General features: G+C 43.0%; 1 protein-coding gene across 2 annotated transcripts in view; it reads right to left on the minus strand.

The window, feature by feature from the left end:
* The window catches only part of NARS2 (asparaginyl-tRNA synthetase 2, mitochondrial), a 55724-nt gene that overhangs the window by 30582 nt on the left and 7907 nt on the right, over positions 1 to 17235 (minus strand). For both annotated transcript variants that reach the window (XM_082305140.1, XM_082305139.1), the window contains exons 5-6: positions 14832 to 14912; positions 5655 to 5755 (exon numbers count right to left, since the gene is read on the minus strand). In XM_082305140.1, the coding sequence (XP_082161266.1) occupies positions 5655 to 5755; positions 14832 to 14912 (182 nt within the window). The remainder of the gene's footprint in view (positions 1 to 5654; positions 5756 to 14831; positions 14913 to 17235) is intronic.

The raw sequence follows: 17235 nt of genomic DNA on the forward strand, positions 1-17235 counted from the left end.
AGCAGGAGCTACGGCCTGAACACAGTGCACGCTCACACTCTCGTAAGCAATCAAGTCTGCCATGACACTGACGGTCAGCTGAGCTGCAGTGACAGAGGGCCCGCAGGCTTCTTGCTTGCCTCACTTGTCAAGTAAAACAAGTTTGCAGAAGCCACCACGAATGCGGCTGCTGTGGTACGGGGGAACACACAGGCAGAGGGTTAAACAGCCCTATTGTCACTCATAAAGCCACAGTTTCTTAACTCCCCGCAGCTCTCACGGTTTTGGCTGGGCACACGCATGAAGCTCAGCTGCAAGGCCCTACACAAACCTGGATGCTGGGATCTTCCGACGCGGATCCTACAGCACCTACTACTGCTTCAAACAGGGATGACAAGATGTTCAGAGAAGAAGGGCCGTGCAGTGGATTCAAGACAGAAACATAATGGTTTATCTTAGCTTACTTATAAAAGGAGGACCAAGAATGGCAGCTGATGACACCTTTCACCAGACAAGTGTAAAACCTGTTCTGTTGCTACCTGCACATGATTTTTACCGTCAGGAGACAAAATAAAGAGCACGTAGTCCAAGACACTGCTGGGATTGCACTCAGCCCTTCACACGTGGATCCCAGGGACACGGCTGAACTGCAGCTACTCTCAGCATACTCACCACGCTTCTTGCAAGGGCATTACCTGCCTCCCCTCCCAAAAAAGTGGAGAGGGAGAAAGGACCAACGGCATATCTATGCGGACCGTAAAGCTCCAACCAGCCAAGCGACTCTAGGCTCACTGTTGTACCTACAAAGTTCATGCATTGAGCCTCCCAGTAACACAAAGTCATTAACAATCACTGCAGCAGTCGTGAACCAGACTGAAGCATGTGGTAATTGATTAAAAACAGACATGTCAGGGTTGCTTTTTATAGCTCCAATTAAGTATCAGCCTAATTAATGGAAGTTAGTGTGCTAATTATAAGAGTCTGCATTGTGAGTCAGACTCAAACAAATGTTGTGCAAGAAATGTCAGAGATTTTTTTCAGGCATCCAAGATAAATAATTACACTCATTTTTGTTAATTCTTAGTAACAGGAATGTTATACAACTGAACATCATTCCTGCAGCTGCATTCAAAAGTATTTAAAATGGTACAATGTAGAGCAAATATTTGCTTGAAGACAATGCAATCCGTTCCATCGTTAGCAAGTCATTTTGGAATCAAATTTTAAGGCTGCATTTGCCAGACTGCTGAAAATGAAGCCTCTTTTATGGAAGGCGGCCTCAAACACATCTCTGCAGTGTTTTCTTGAACACCAACCCGAAATGACAGCTCTCTCTCTCCACCTCTTCCATGCTCTGAAAAGCAGTGAAGTACTGGCATTTTAGAAGTGAAATCAGCGTGATTTCAGTTCTTCTGAAACCAGCAGGAAATACACCGCTTTCAGCTTTCTACAAACTCAGGCAGACACAGCTAAAATGGTCTGGGTGACTGAGATTTTTTTAGAGCCTCTCTGCAACCAGAAAAACCAGTTGCAGGATTGCAGAGAATATCTAGAATAGGCAGAACAGTAGCAAAATCCATGATGGTTTAGAAATCAAGGGGATGTTCTTGAGGAGAAGGGAGTGGGATTAATTATGTTTCAACTAAACCAGGTTTGATAGCTAGACATTAACAGGCAGATGTCAGTATGAAAGGCTGAGATTTTAAGTTAGGCAGAAAAATACAGGTCCTGGGGAGAGATGTTGAACTGAAAGCGAACTAGATAGAGAATTCACCAAGATGGTCTTGTGGATGAGATCTGTGGAGAGAAAAATGAGATGAAGCCAAGAATAAACTTAGAAGGACAGAACAATTCAGGCTAGACGGGACCTCAGGAGGTCGCTGGTCCAGTCTTCTGCTCAAAGCAGGGTCAGCAAGAAGGCCAGACCAGGTTGCTCAAGGCTGTATCTATCTGGGTCTTGAAAACCTCTAAGGATGAAGAGTGCAGTCTCTCTCGGCAATCTTTTCCAATGCTTGACTGATCTCTTAGTGTTTTTTTTCCCCCCTATATCCACTCAGAACTTCTCTTGTTTCAACTTATCCCCGTGTCATTCACCACTGCAAAGAGTGGGCTTGTCTTCTTGATAACCTCCTCGCAGGTCCTAGCAGGCTGATATTAGAATCATAGAATCGTTAAGGTTGGAAAAGACCCTTAAGACCATCGAGTCCAACCGTTAGCCCAGCACTGCCTTTAGGTTGCCCCTGAGCCTTTTATCCATTTGCAGGGAACTTTGAGAGAACGTGAGACAAACAAGAGAAGAGGACCCTACTGAAGGTCTGATAAGAGAAAAGAAACAGAGCTAGGGAGAGCAAGGAATGAGGAGAGAAGTTATTCTGCGATTTAGGGTGGGGATAGCCCCCAGAGCTTTTAGGAAAAGCAGTTTTAGTTAAGCTCATGATGCAGAAGGCAGAACAGACAGTGCCTGGGATGAAACGCGGCACAAGGAAAATCAGTGCGAAACAATGATGTAAACTATTAGCAAGAGGGGCTGAAAGGAGAGGAGCAGGTAGAGCTTGTGGGAAGTGCAGACAAGTGAAAGGAGAAAAAAATAAAATGAGTAAATACAGGCAGTGAGCTGTACTTCTTGGCAATAATTGGTTTTGGCTGTCTCCAGTATGCCTCTGAATCATCTTCAGCTGTCACAGACCCTCCAGCCTAGTTCAGGTCCCCAAAGGGGCCTTTATCTTCACTGGAGGATCGTGGGGCGAGCAAATACCACAAGGACTTCACAGCAAACCAATGACATTTAAAACCAGTTATCAGGGGACACAGTCCTACAGATTTCTACCACATACATTGGTTACTGACTCAGATATCTGAGACCGAGAAGACTAAAGGGGAGAGCTGTATTACCGAATAAAAGACTTTTCCGGAGACCTTAAAGAGCCTATAGATTTATGGCAGCTGACAATGATTCAGACACCCTGAGCAGTCAACCTAGATGCCGTCACTGCAAAGATGAAGCAGAACGAAATGAGAAGCTGTGCCAACTAGGCCGCTCGTGTCATACTGAGAGACGACAAGAACTTCTCTGACCTTGCCTTCAGTAACACGCATACACAGCACAGCAGACAGTCAATAAACGCAGGAACACCTCTCTTCCCACTTTTTCTCAAAGAAAAAGGTTAAAAACTCACAGATTATAAATGGCTCACTGTTCTCTCCTGTAATCAGGAATAGCACCAAGCAGCCCTGCCGTAAAATGGAACCCCGGACAAGACACAGGCATGGGTATTCAGGTGATACCCTGTGGGCTGCAAATGAACTCTCGGCACGGACAGCAGAAGACTTAGCTCCAGACACATCTGGTAAGTCTTCTCCATACCTCTCCTGCCCAGACTTTTCCGACCACAGCTTGGACGTTGCCCACGAGCTCTGTAAAGCGAAAAGCTAACTCCAGACAGACATAACTGCCTAGCTGACTTTCCATTCCCTGCTATATAAACCCCATGGACAAATTCCTCCCTGCCTCTCATACCTATCCTGCTCCACCCCTGGTTTCTAATGGACTTCTGCAGGGTCTGTCTCTGCATTCCCACATCCCACAGCAAGTGTCAACAGGATACGGGCCAAGACTGCATGGGGAAGGGTCTCCTAAGCATTTCTACCTTGGTTTCCTCCCACAAATTCTCAGGGACCAGTTGTTCCTGAAAGCCTGAAGACTGCAGCAAGGCAACATTTTATTTAAGCTAAAGGGAATTTTTGAAGAAGAGTTCCTTTTCTGGGCATGAAAAATTTAGTCTGGCTAAAAAGAAGGGTAAATTTCACAGGATCAAATCCGAAACACATAAATCTTTACTGTTTTGGCAGCTTTGTTTATTGGGAAGACCAGAACATTTCCATTTTAGGGGGAGAAAGACTCCCACTTTTTACTACTCTGAAAGCATCATCAAAACACATTCATTTGCCAAGCAGCTCTGCTTACTATTACGCACTTACGTTCTTTGATCATGCAAGAGTCCCATTCACAGGTTAAGCCCAACTTGATAACAACAAATAAAACCTTCAGAGTATCTAAAAGGTGTTTCACTGTACCTAGAGGGTTAATACTGTGATGTATCATGATGGTGCCTCTGCGTCTAGAGGAGCTTGATCTATTTTTGAAGACTGAAGGGATTCAATACCACCTGAGCTGTAGGCCTCAAAAACTCAGTGTGCTTAAATAAAATAAAAATACAAGGAGCAGGTTCACAGAACAGCTACGCTCTGTTAGGAATAAACACAGCTTATCTAAATTTAGATGACACTGGATCCATTTAAAATGCCTGTAAGAACAACACGCTACTGTAAAATAGGAAGATGAAGCTGTAATGTAACGTACTGCATGCTGAAGAGCATTGCTTTTTTACCCATCCTTAGAGAGCAAGGTGCACCTGAGTGGTATCAGTGAAAAAAACAATTAGCAGACAGGTCTTGCATCTGCCCAGTTTAGCCTTCTGCTCCATCCCAGAGCAGGCTGTGCACTATTTAAAGGGAACAGACTGACGTAAGAGAGGGAGACTGTATTTCAAGTTAATTGTTACAATCCATACTTTTCCTTCGGACTTATTTGACTTGTGAAATTACATCTTTCAATAAAGGTCACAACGCATGACACTCCATTAAGTCTAACACGTACAAATGCATGTCATCCCATCTTCTTTCAGGGATGCAAAAACTCCACCGCCCCTACAGTTACATTCTGTCCAGTGAGAACCTTTAGCTTGAGTATCTCAGCAGACCACAGCCACCTAGGTGGTCTGAGAAGAGGCACTTGGCTCTCAGAGATAACAAGCCAGCCAGGCAGAAAACGGCTTTCTGAAGAAATTTATACCTTTTGATTTCTACGCAAAACTTGCCCTTTGAAGTACCCTGTCTGAGGAGAACCCACATTGCGAGCGCTCAGAAAACGGTGCCTTCAAATAAGGGATTGTGCTGATTTGACTCCATCTGTTTAATGTACTAATTTAGTTAATTTATTGGGAAAATTCAGTGTAGATGAGGACCAAACTCACTAATCAAAGGGAACTGTCTCTCTGACAGACACTTTCACCTCTAACAGTCTCAGTGAAATATTAACATTAAAAGCTTAAGGATTTTTTTTTTTTTTAAATCAAAATCTATTAACTATTTGACTATGATCACTTTAGTGCCTAGAATGAACAAAGCATCAAGTGTGAAAGCCATGAAACAGAAGTGAGAATTGGCAGAAGGAGGAAACACAACAGGAAGACTGAAGGAGACAGAAAAAGGAAGCTTGGGAAAGAAGGAGAAAAAAGAAAAGGAATGTGATAGCTAAAACGAAAAAGATTTTCTTGCTGAGATATACCAGATGTGAACAACGACAAAAAGACACTTAAGGTCCTACAGTTATTAGCAACAACTTTACAGTCATTCCCATAAAGATTACATCTCCATCCAATATTCCCAATCCATGGCAAGTAGAAGGAGACTCCTAGTATTTAAAACTAGTTCACAGACCAGAATTAAAAAGCAGTCTAATTTTCCCCTGCTTAGGCTGGCCTCTCACACCATCATCCAGCCACTGCTGCTCAATTCATTTCTGGCACACGTGGCAGATATCTAATGGATACCAACGGGACAAAACTACCAAGAAGATCCCACAGATCAAGCCAAAAACTTCTCCTTTTGCTCACCCCGCCATCACTTCCAAGTGGAGCTGGCCAGAAACTGTCAGGAAGGCAGGCACATTGAAGAAATGGGTCTTTTCCGCAGATTCCCTTGCCTCATTTGACGTCTGTAAGTCAAAAAAATAGAGCAAGTCGTCAGACTATCGGTATTTGAATAAAAAGCACAGCTCCCAGCTTATTTTCCCTTGTTTCTCTTAAGAAGTTCCATGAGATTCAACCCAAACACCGTTGAGATGGAATCCAACGGTGTGGAAAGTCATAATACAATGCTCCCCATCTTTGCTCAGACTGCTAATGGGCTCTAATATCTATTAATGCAAAACAAATTAAGAAAAAAACCCGCACAAGATGAAGTATTCTTGGGGACTTCTCTTTCTATGGATCTGATGCAAATAATGTGTCTGTGTAGTCAAAAGCCATATTTTAAGTGGGAAACACCACAGCTCCCACCTCCACTTTCAGTGACTTATGAGGATATGGGTTGTAGGCATCACAACAACTTGCAGAACACATTTGTGAACTGTGGCACACACCTCCAGTGTCACCAGCAAAGCTTGGACATGTCAGCACAGAGGAACGATACACAGTTCTTTCAGACATTTCTCAAACTAACCGGGATTGTAAATTAGATCCCCAGCAATTAGTTATATCAGTTCAGCTGAGAGGGACGTAACTTGTTACGTTGACACGGCTTCATGGAGTTTGACTGCTGGCCCAAAATTTTGCAGGCAGCACAGAGCTCATACAAAGCTATAGGAATATGTGGCTCTTCACTTCTCACCTCTTGCCTTTGTATGTGGGTATGTCAGGAGCTCTAAGTTTTACTCAAAGAAAAGAATTGTGTAACTTACGTGTTTAAACATCCATGTGCTGAATTAGGAATGACATTGTAGAAAGGAAGGAGGCAACAAAAAGTAAAATAAAATGTGACGGAGGACATATTCACCATTTTACAAGTAAGTCTGAGAACAAGAGTGGTAGAAATGCAGATTTTCTAGAGCAGCCTCTGATTTTTGGCTCCCTGATAAAGCAACACGTATATAAGCAAGGGCTCGTCTACCTAGGAGTTTGGGAGCAGGTGGAGAAACCACATCCCATGTTTCTGAGAAATGCAGACATACAAAATGAAAATCCCTCTGGAACATCTGTTGAGGAACATTTTGTCCAGCAACATACAAAAGAAAGATGCCAGCCTATCAACCCGGTCTCCAAATACAAGTATTGATTTTTCTCTCTTTCCTACCAAGATGAACAGTGAGGGGCGGTAGGGAAGAACATCTATCGTTTGGAAGTCAAGCTTCACGCAGCATTGCCTTCAAAATTCAATTTCAAGTCTGATGAGAAAATGGAGGAGCATTTTCCGTGTCGGGTGCACCGACTTTTAGCAGACTTAAAGCTGGTGCTATTTCCTTTTTATGCGCAAATGAATTTGTTTCCGTTGCAAAAAGATCAACAGTAATCAGAAAAAAAAAAAAAAAGGAATGCAATATCCTCTTAAGACTTGTTATTCAGTCTTTAAAAAAAGCAGAACTGAAACAATATGGAGTTGGAAACATCACAGCTTACACATTATATAGGCACTGAAAAACAAACTATGTTTCATTTCAGCTTTTGCATATTTTCTCAGGTCACCAGCTATCTTAAGCATAAAAAAAACTACAAGTAATGGAAAATTTAGCAAGTTCAGAGTTTCATTATGAAAAACAGACTAAAAAAAAAGTCCCATTAAAGTGATGGTGTATTTTTATTTTTTAATTTACAGACACAAAAAAAAAATTAGAAGACCTCCGTGTCGAGCACTTAAAAGTCATTTGAGCATAAGGACTGTGCTTCACCAGTTCCCTGGCAGACACCAAGCTGACCGAAGGAAGTCACTAGCCCTCCGGGCTGCGTTAGGCAGAGCACTGCCAGCAGGTCGAGGGAGGGGATCCCTCCCCTCTGCACAGCGCTGGTGGCTCACCAAGATCACTGGGTGTTGTGCTCGCCTCCCCAGTACAAGAGGGACATGGACACACTGGAGTGGGTCCAGCAAAGGGTCACAAAGATGAGTAATGGACTGGAGCATCTTTCATATGAAGAGAAGAGAAAGCTCGGGGGGGGGATCTTATCCATGTGTTTAAGTACCTGATGGAAGGGAATGAAGAAGGAACCAGATTCATCTCAGCTGTGCTCACTGAGAGGACAAGAGGCAATGGGCACAGATTTTAAAAAAGACATAAGAAATTTCATCTGAAAACAAGAAGAAACTTTATTTCCTGCGAGGGTGGTCAAACACTGGAACAGGTTGCCCAGAGAGGCTGTGAAGTCTTCGTCTGGGGAGATACTCAAAACTCAGCAGGACAGAGTGCTGGGCAACTTGCTCTAGCTGACCCTGTTTCAGCACGGTGAGATGGATTAGGCGATCTCTAGAGGTCACAATTCTGTGACTTTTAAAAAACCATGAAGATAAATGAGATTTTTTGTTTCAGCATTTCCTATATTTCAATGTCATCCCTAAGCTTTGGAGAGTCGAAGGTTCAGGAGAAAGACAGAAAGAAACTTCGAAGCTAACCTGAGGTTTGGCTGATCTCCATTCACTTCCAAATGAATGCTTTCTTCTGAAATAAGTTTGAAATGACCACTTTTCAAAGTGTAGTTCCTAGGAGTTATGCTAAGTGTTGCTAGCTCAGCTAAGTATGCCAGTGTCTCCAGCCACCCTACTCCCCAACTTGCTTTGTCACAGGGAGGTTGCTAGGCTCAGGCTTGTTTGCCAGCCTTTGATATTCTGCAACCTGCCATTTTTCTCATTGAGTCGGAAGGTGTTGCTTTTGTTCTCAAAAAGCTCCGGTGCGCATCACAAAGATAAAACAGAGACTGCCAAAGATCTCAGATCACAAGGCAGTTTTATCTCTTCACAGCATCACACCAAAGAAAAGAGCAAGCTTGCCTTGCTCCACAGAGATCAATGGAAATATGACAATTTGTGGCTGTAACCCCAGGACTGCTTCCTTTGTTTCACGGGTTTTGCAGTTCTAAAAAATCCAAACACCACCACCCAAGGATGCAGAAGCAGGCCCCTATTGTTTTCTTCAAATAAACCCAGAGTATTTGCTCAAAAACAATAAGGATATTAATAAACATACAAACATCCACGTACCACAGCCTCAGAGCCATGGCCAGAACACTAAAGAGAAGAGCCATGTACCACTCCAGTTTCTCCTACTGCAAGCTTAGTTCAGCTGCATTCCTTGTTCCACCAGGGAAAAAAATCCCACCTAATCCTGTAGGATGCAACTTCTAAACAATGAGAAAGAGACAGACTGGAAGCAGGAAAAGAACAGAAGAAATCAGCCATGAAATCTCAACACTTCCCCCCCAAATCCACAAACAGGATACAGCTGTCTCCAGGAGCTGGGGCTTGGTTTATTTATAATGACTTTGTGTCAGTTTTCATTCTCCAAATCAGATGTGATCTCAGGGATGCAAAGAGAAAATAGACACAACAGTAAGTGACTGGAGGAAGAGTGTGAGAAAGTCTACAGCTCAACTGGACTTACAAAACCCTGCAGCCAGTTTGAGAGGCCACCGAGAGATCCCGAGATGCGTGCCTGCATTGCAAGCAGCTCCTGGATGGCTTCCAACAGAAGGTGAAGAGTGAACGTAGCAATATTTAGATAAAATTTTACTCCTCCATCACCATCCGATTGCCTCGCCTCTCCATAGCTGCCCGCTTCCTCTCCCTCAGTTTGAGACACAAAGCTTGACGAATGGGTGTCGTGAGCTGCAAAAGTCAATCCACCTGCTACGCAGGGAAAATGAAATGCCCCCCTTCTCCTTCAGAAGCGACCCCTTCAGCAAGGGGGTATCCTGTAATTAGCAACTTCACATTTCACACGTACCAATATCGACTAACCCACTAGAGGTGGCTCCTCCACTTTACACATTCAAGCACAGGATCAGGCCAATGTTTTCAAGTGCCTGTGCCCCAGATTTATGCTCAGCCTTTTAGATCAAGCTTGCTTCTTTACTGTAAACAAGAACAGTCACTGGTAGAAGACAAATAATAAATAGTAGGTGATGCTATCCCTTCACTGCTGACACTGAGCAAGATTGTTTTTCATTTTCCGTAACTAGCAAAATGAAGCGACAGCATTGTGGTGCTTTTATTTCAATTAGATGGACCTTTCTCCCACTTCCCAACCCCAAAATAAATACCTGATAAAAGATTTGGGGGGAATAATGTGTTTGCTTTCAAGTTCTCTCCATTCCCTAGTCGAAAACTACCCAAATTACAATGGAGAAAGAGGGAAGGGGAATCTGTATGAAACATCTTGGTGTCTCAGAGTAAACGTGCTATAAACATACTAGGATTCGATGTCAACATCAAAGGCTTTTTACTCTCATTCTAAATACAAGAACAACTGGATTTAGTACCTGTTTTGTCCTCCATCTCCTCAAACGTCTAATGATTTAATTCAAAATTATTCCCTTTGATGTCAGTCTTGTATTAACTTTTACTTGAGGCAATTAGCTTCAGGAGAGTATAAACCATTTGATTCCGTCTTTCACTCTATGCAAGCCAAACGCATGAAGGGATCAGAGAAGACTTGAAAGGCTCATAGAAATCACCGCTGTAGCTCTAGCCCAGGCCCCACACCAGCATGCTGCTGGAGCTTCCCAGCACCACATCTTTAATCCGGACCTGCCCCCTGTGATGTCCCATTATAGACATGATCAGGTTTTCCTTTTTAGACAACCACTGCAAAATTCATAACTTCCACAAAGTCCTCCTTGCAATTCCAGTCCTAATTCTGATCAGCTGAACTTGGATTAGGCAATAGCAGCTGGCTTTGCTGTGACAAACTTCTCATAAATATGGACTGGAATTACAGGCAGAGATGAACCAGGTAGAAACGAGCAGAAACTGGGAGAGCTAGAAAAGGCAAGAGCAAGCCCTCCCTCAGCTCAGTTCCAGCTTCCCCTGATCCCTGCTGAGCGTCTCTCTGAAGTCCCAGTCTCCCAGGGACCGGCTGCTTCCCAGACTGTGATGCATCTCTAAGGGGAAAACACCTGACAGACACTAACACTGTTGCATTTAACTGTGATTCTCCCCAGTAGATCCCAGCCTGTCTTGGTACTCATGAGGCTATTTTTGAGCAGTACCAAAGGAATGGTAGGAGTAAGTTTCTGCATCTTTAGCAGGAGGCACAGTCATGAACTTGTACCTTTTAGGTATCTAGAAACTTTTACATTCGCTCCTGTGAGCGGGTGGCAAAAAAAAACAAACAAAAAAAAACAAAAAACAAAAAAAACCCACCAAAAGCCAAACACCAAACAATCTCTGGATACATTTTAGTGAAGAACCAGAACAATATTTGCATGGTTCTTTGGGGTTACAGTTAAGTATCCTTTCAAATAATGAAATAGCCTGACCCAGACCCTGGGTTCAGTCAAACAACACCCAGATGCAGTGAGGTATGTGTGTGGGAAGAGACAAGCCTGATACAGAGCACATATTACCTCTGCTGGAGCCAACAGGTAGAATGCAGCACTCCTTACACATAGAGCAAGGTCCCCAGGAAGGAATGAGGCCACAGGGAATACAAAACACATGTGAGATCTACTTTAAAGAGCTGTGAATGCCAATACAGCTGTGGTGCTTTGTAACTCACTGCACACTGAGTTCTTTTAAAAGGCTGCAGCTGGGCAGCAGGCAAGGTGGCTGTCCAGGGCCTCCTCATACCAGCCGGAGTGTCCTGGGCCAGAAAGACTCCTCCAGAGCTTAGAGGAGCCTCCTCCACCTTCTCCACAGCAGCTGAGGACAGTCAAACAAGGAAACTTTCCAAGGAGCAAAGTGGAAAAGACAGAGCAAGAGACCCAGAAAGCAGGGAGCCTTCAACACTGCAGACAGAGTGGGAGGCTACTGAAAATAGCCGGGAACAGACACGCAGCCGGGTCACAAAGACAAAAGAAAGGCAGATTTCCTAGGAAGCAGCCCCAGAAGGGGACTGGGTAAAGTTTATTGCAACATACAAAGCTGCTAAGAATTTTAGACTTCAGAAGAAAAAAAGAAAAATGTGAGGAAAGGATCTGCCCCGAGGTGCTGACAGAGCCAGTACAGAGGAATTATTCTCAGATTAAATTAAAATAAAATAAAAAGGGCAGTCTCACCCTGCTGATCTGAGTTCTCCTTATTTCAAAAATTACCTCGTCCTACTTTGCATACTACTAAAACCCAGCTTTCAGTGTTCAAAGCTCTTTTGGTGTTGTCAGTAAGTTTACTTTAAAGAAGGCAGCACAAGCAAGAGGCTTCCCCCCCTCCAGGATTCCACCAAAGGCACACACTGTCAAAGGTGCAGAAATCCACAAGTTGCTGTTGCAGATGTTCTCCATGTGGGTTAGGGTCTGCCTGGCTCTTCTCACAGTTCTGGCAGCTTCTCCTCAGACTTCTCAAACCTATGCTTTTCAGGTCTAGAAAGTCTCAAATGCAAAAGATTTCTCTGGAGTTCTTACTATCTTGTGATTCACTTAGTTTTTTTAAAATCTCCTCTGCTTCCCACCCTCTTTTCACTGTTATGGTACTTCATTTTAAAAATATTTAGCTGAACTGATTTGCCCAGCAGAGAGGGAAGGGATTCTCCCCCATCCCAAGTCCTAGTATGAGAACATCCCAGCCAAAGCTATGTACAGACTAATCAGTACGCCCAAAACCAAACAAAGATAATGAGGAAGCTGAACATATAAACAAACACAAATCCTACAGGATTAAGAAGTCTAGCAATAAAGATCATACGCCTTCAAAAAGGCCTTCTAACTCAAGATACTTTTTTCCCCCCATCTCTTCAAGTCTCATGTAAAAACAGATTCCTACTCTCTCCACATTCCACCATTTCCAAAGAATGCACGGGCCTGAGCAGCCACCAGACATTAGTCAGAGGATTAAAATTGTGCCAGTCAGAAGACAGCTATTAAAAAGTGATGGTTCATAGTGGGTACTTGGGTACTCAACCAAAGTTTTCAGCTTATTCCACCCTCAGCAGGACAGCTAAACTGGCGAGATCATCAGTATTTGTATACCGCCCAAGAGAGCCCCAAAAAGAAAAAGGGCACAAAAAACAAGCTGTAAGCAGCAGGTGTATTGCAACTACTACAAATTCAGGAGCAACAGGACACCAATTTATGTTCTGGTCACAACTAGAGGATAGGTCTTAAAACCTTAAGTCCAGGACTTAAACATTTTTTAAATTGAAGAATCTAATTTGCAGGTTGCTTTCACTGATTGCCATCTCTGTAATTCTTGGCTACTGCTCAAATATAAGAGCAACAGGAATTTATTTTCTCCCTTGGCCTGTGCAAGCCGTGAATTAAGGGCGTGTTTAAAAGTCACTGAATACAGCACACAGGGAATGCATTGATGGTCGGTTTGATTAAAAGCATACAGAGATTGTGGGCTTTGCTGCAAATACCACACCCTTATTTTTATTTCTGACAGCCTCACAGGCACAGCCCAAAGAAGGCTTAATCTTCCCCAGATCTCCACTGTAAAGAAACATCGTCACTGCTCCAGTGGAGTGAAGTGGTCACAGTGGGATAGCAAGCAGTCTTGGATCTCTGCTAGCCAAGACCAATTCTGAACAGAGCTTTTTAGAAACAAAACCAAGCCCTAAATTAGGCCAGACAATGAAGAGGTGCTCGAAGAAGAAACAGGAAATCAGGGAGAACTTCCCACTTCCCAGCAGCAAGTGGGTTTCCGAAGCCCTTTCTTTGTGGCACAGGCCATTTAATGGGATCTGACTCGGCACTTTTATGCCACACCTTCCAAGCACAACTGTCACTACATTTCTCCAAGACAGGTATTATTTATACTTAAGCAATCACACTAGAGAGACAGCAAAAGATTTACCTTGAACTATGTATTTAGTTAAGATGCAGTTTATACAAGTTTCAGACTCACACTTTATCACCTCAATCAACATTTGCATCACTGCTTCTGTTCCTACCAGCCACCTACGCTGTAGTCCTGCATCCTTTACAGCTTTCAAGTGGATACAATTTGTACCAAAGACGTAATACACTGTACAGCTGCAAACTGTATAATGTTCTCATCATTAAGTGTCACTTGTTTTCACATCTTAATTTGCATGCAACAGCCTGGAACGAACCTTTGGTAGCATTAAGGGATCTCAATTAAACAGGAACAATTTAGCTTAGCTAATCAACTCTATTGTCCCAGCAAGCAAAAAGCTGAGCCACGTGTACTGGTCTGGAAGGGAATCACTAGTAGCACAGGTTAGACCTCGAGATCCTGAAGAACCAGTACACGGAGGCCGTTTGTCATGAGACTGTGCAGAGAGTGGAAGACGCGATCCCGCAACAAGCAACTGCTACCTCAACAATTTTTCTTTTGCTTACAGATGATTCACCAGCAAGGCTGGAGCCAATAAGCATAAGTGGCAATGGATGTAATTGTTTGAGACAGAAGAGTGAATTCAGATACAGAAGTTTAAAAGGCAGATGGAATTTCTTATGATTCATGGACGTGGGGGTTAGGAATCATGAGAAATCTGCGGGGAAGATCTTTGTGGTTAAGCTGTATTTAAGTTTCATAGGAAGTTTTGACCCAAGACGTGAGGTACTTTATATAATGATAGATTGTGGCAGTAATTTGGTAGATGGATGGGGAGATTTGGCAACACTGGGGGAGAATTCCGACACACAACAGAGGTAGCTTGTAGGGAGGAATATATACACAGGTGAAAAGGAGTTTTAGGTATTGCTGACTTTCTTTTAAGGAGTTATCTCATTGTGAATTATACTTTTCATTTCAAAGCTAAGAAATATTTTCCTGTAGTAGGCTGTCCTGAATGTCCCATTGCATCTCTTGGGCTCTTACGATCACATCTTTCTATTTACTAAGATGTTCCACCTCCCTCTGCTGTTCTTTGTAAACTTTTCCACAGCACCAGGGAGAGAAAAACCTCACCAGCACAAAAGGTGCTGATTAATGCACAAACCAGCAATAAAAAAAAAAAAAAATAATGCTCTGCTTAACCCTAAATTATTAGTTGAAGCAAAGGACTACTATATTAAAAAAAAAAATAGTCACAGAAGTACATAAAGGAAAGGTTTTGTAAAGACAAATGTTTCCTCTAACCTTCAATGACTCCAGAATTGCTCTGCAAGCAAAAATCAAAACAAACTTACCTCGATTTGAAAGAGTTCCCCAGCACCTTCACAGTCATTTGATGTAATTATGGGGGTATGAATATGCACGTAGCCATTATCCTGGAACAGACAGAACACTAAAGTTAACTAGCTGAAGATATCAAACGTCAGCTTCAAGGATGACAACAATCAGCAAGCATCGCAACTCAGTTATTAGACCCCAGCCAGGACAGCGTATGTACTCTTTTAGGCAACTTCTGCTTTACATGGAAAAAGACAGAGGACTAACTAAACACTAGCATGAATTACAAATCAATGTTTACTACTTGTGCTTTTTCCTCCATGTTTCATTAAGAAATGAGATTTATGCCATTACTACGCGTTTTTGCAACTGCCCATCTCCACACCATTCCCCTTTCTTTTCACCTTCTCCAGTGTTTTTGTATTTTTGGGCAGTTTCAACCAAATTCACCCCTACAGCCTCAACAAATGAGTTTCTTCCAGCTTTTTGGAAGCTGATGGTTGGGCAGAGGACGCTCTCTTAGTGTTCTCCACTAAGAGAAATGACCAAGTGTGTTAGATCACAGAAATCACACACTACATGGGAGAGAGGCCTTAAAAACACCCAAACACTATAAAAATGTCAGTCCCACCTCACATCTTCTGAGATATTGAAGTCAAACTGATTTTTTAAGAGACGGGGTATACCCTGCCTTGGTCATGTTCTAGGTACCTGAAGAATTACCCATTCATGTCATAGTTCATCGATCCAGCAGAGGCCTCTGAAACCAGGAAGGCTGTATGAAGAAGGAGCCCCTGTTCTCTGGGTTTCTCTGCAGTGCAGCCACAGGCTTTTAAACCAGCTGCAACCCAGTTTTCAGTCGATGGGTACATCAAGCAGACCTCAGACAATCACATACAGCACGTTAGAGGCAAAAGTGGGAACAGAACTCTACTAACCATCACCCTCCTACTTAATCTCACCACAGAGATCACTGGTGGAGCACAGAGATCATACCTGTGCGCGTGAAGGCAAACAAGAACCTGGAACTAGCTGATTTCAGCTGTGAACAAAGGATTTGTTTTCTCTTGCATCACTACAATGGCTAGCACAAAGGGAACCCCTTTAAAATCTGGGTGTGCCAGCATTACCATGATACAGGCAATGATGTAGCAACCCATTGTCTATTTACACAAAACACTAATAAAAACATAAAAAAGCAAACGTTTCTAAAAGTTTAGTTTCACAGCTTTTACCAGAATAATACAAATCAACCATTCAACATGACAGGTCCTGGTCCTTATCACCAGCTAGTTAAAAGGTTGAGCAGACAGGAGCAGTATTTACTGCCCATCCTGAGAATCAAACTAAAATTAATTTGGACCAAGGAGCTCCTATGGACATGCAATGCATTTTGTGGAAGTACTCCCACATGACCAAGAGGGAGCAAAGTCCCTGCAGTCAGCTCTAGGCTACCTTGGTTACAGGTGCAAAGACCTCGGCTTGCCGAGTGCCTGGCAGGAGCTCCTCGCTGAGAGTTACCCCGCAGAAAGAAGCTTTGGAGCCAGAACTACTTGCTTTGCCCAGGGAGGGCAGTTTTAGCCTAGCAATACAAAATGCAGGTCTCTGCCATAATCCCATGGATACTCCAGAGACCTGCTGATCATATAGCCTCCCAACCCTACAGGAGTTTTTGGAAAATTGCCTAAATGACAGCAACTGCTACCACTCTACGAGGAAAGAAACACATTTCACACAGAAGACCCCTTACGTGCTTTGGAAAGGAATGTGAACTGCACAGGTCTGAAAAATGAGAATCCCATAAAAACCTCTTGCATAGTTCACCTTATAAAAGCTCCTAAAATACTTTGAGTCGCATTACTGGCTCTGACAAACCTGGAAGTTAGGTAATGCGCAAAGTGGAGATTTCCATTCACATTCCAACTATTTCACTGTGCCTAGGAACAATGTTCCTATCCCACATGGACCACAACAGTCAGGAGAAGACTTAGAGATGACATTTTAGCCTTCAACATCCAAACCAAAGGCATTTGGCATCAGTCATTCACTGCTGGAAATGAATAGGCTAAAAATGAGTTTTTAAAGCTACAGGGAGTCTAGATAATTTTGAGTGTGTATTCAAAAAAACACCACTTATTTTCTTTTACCATTAAGCTCTTTACAGCTTTGCACAGTAAAAACATTCCGATTATACTTCTAGTTGTTGTATGTTGTATGTCAAGTTGGAACTTGCAACATTCTCAGGATGATGTACGTAGCAATTTAAAAAGACTGCTTTCCTTCCATCAGAAATGGAGCAAACCACACATGTTCCTGGTGCTAGGAGAGTCGTGTCATAAGCATTCACAAATATCAGGTGCAGGACCAAATCTTTCTTATCCCTTTAAAAATAACTTTAGTGTAGCCGCTGCTGCTAAATTA

Source organism: Platalea leucorodia (assembly GCF_965183815.1).
Source record: "Platalea leucorodia genome assembly, chromosome: 2".
NCBI classification, from domain to species: Eukaryota; Metazoa; Chordata; class Aves; order Pelecaniformes; family Threskiornithidae; genus Platalea; species Platalea leucorodia.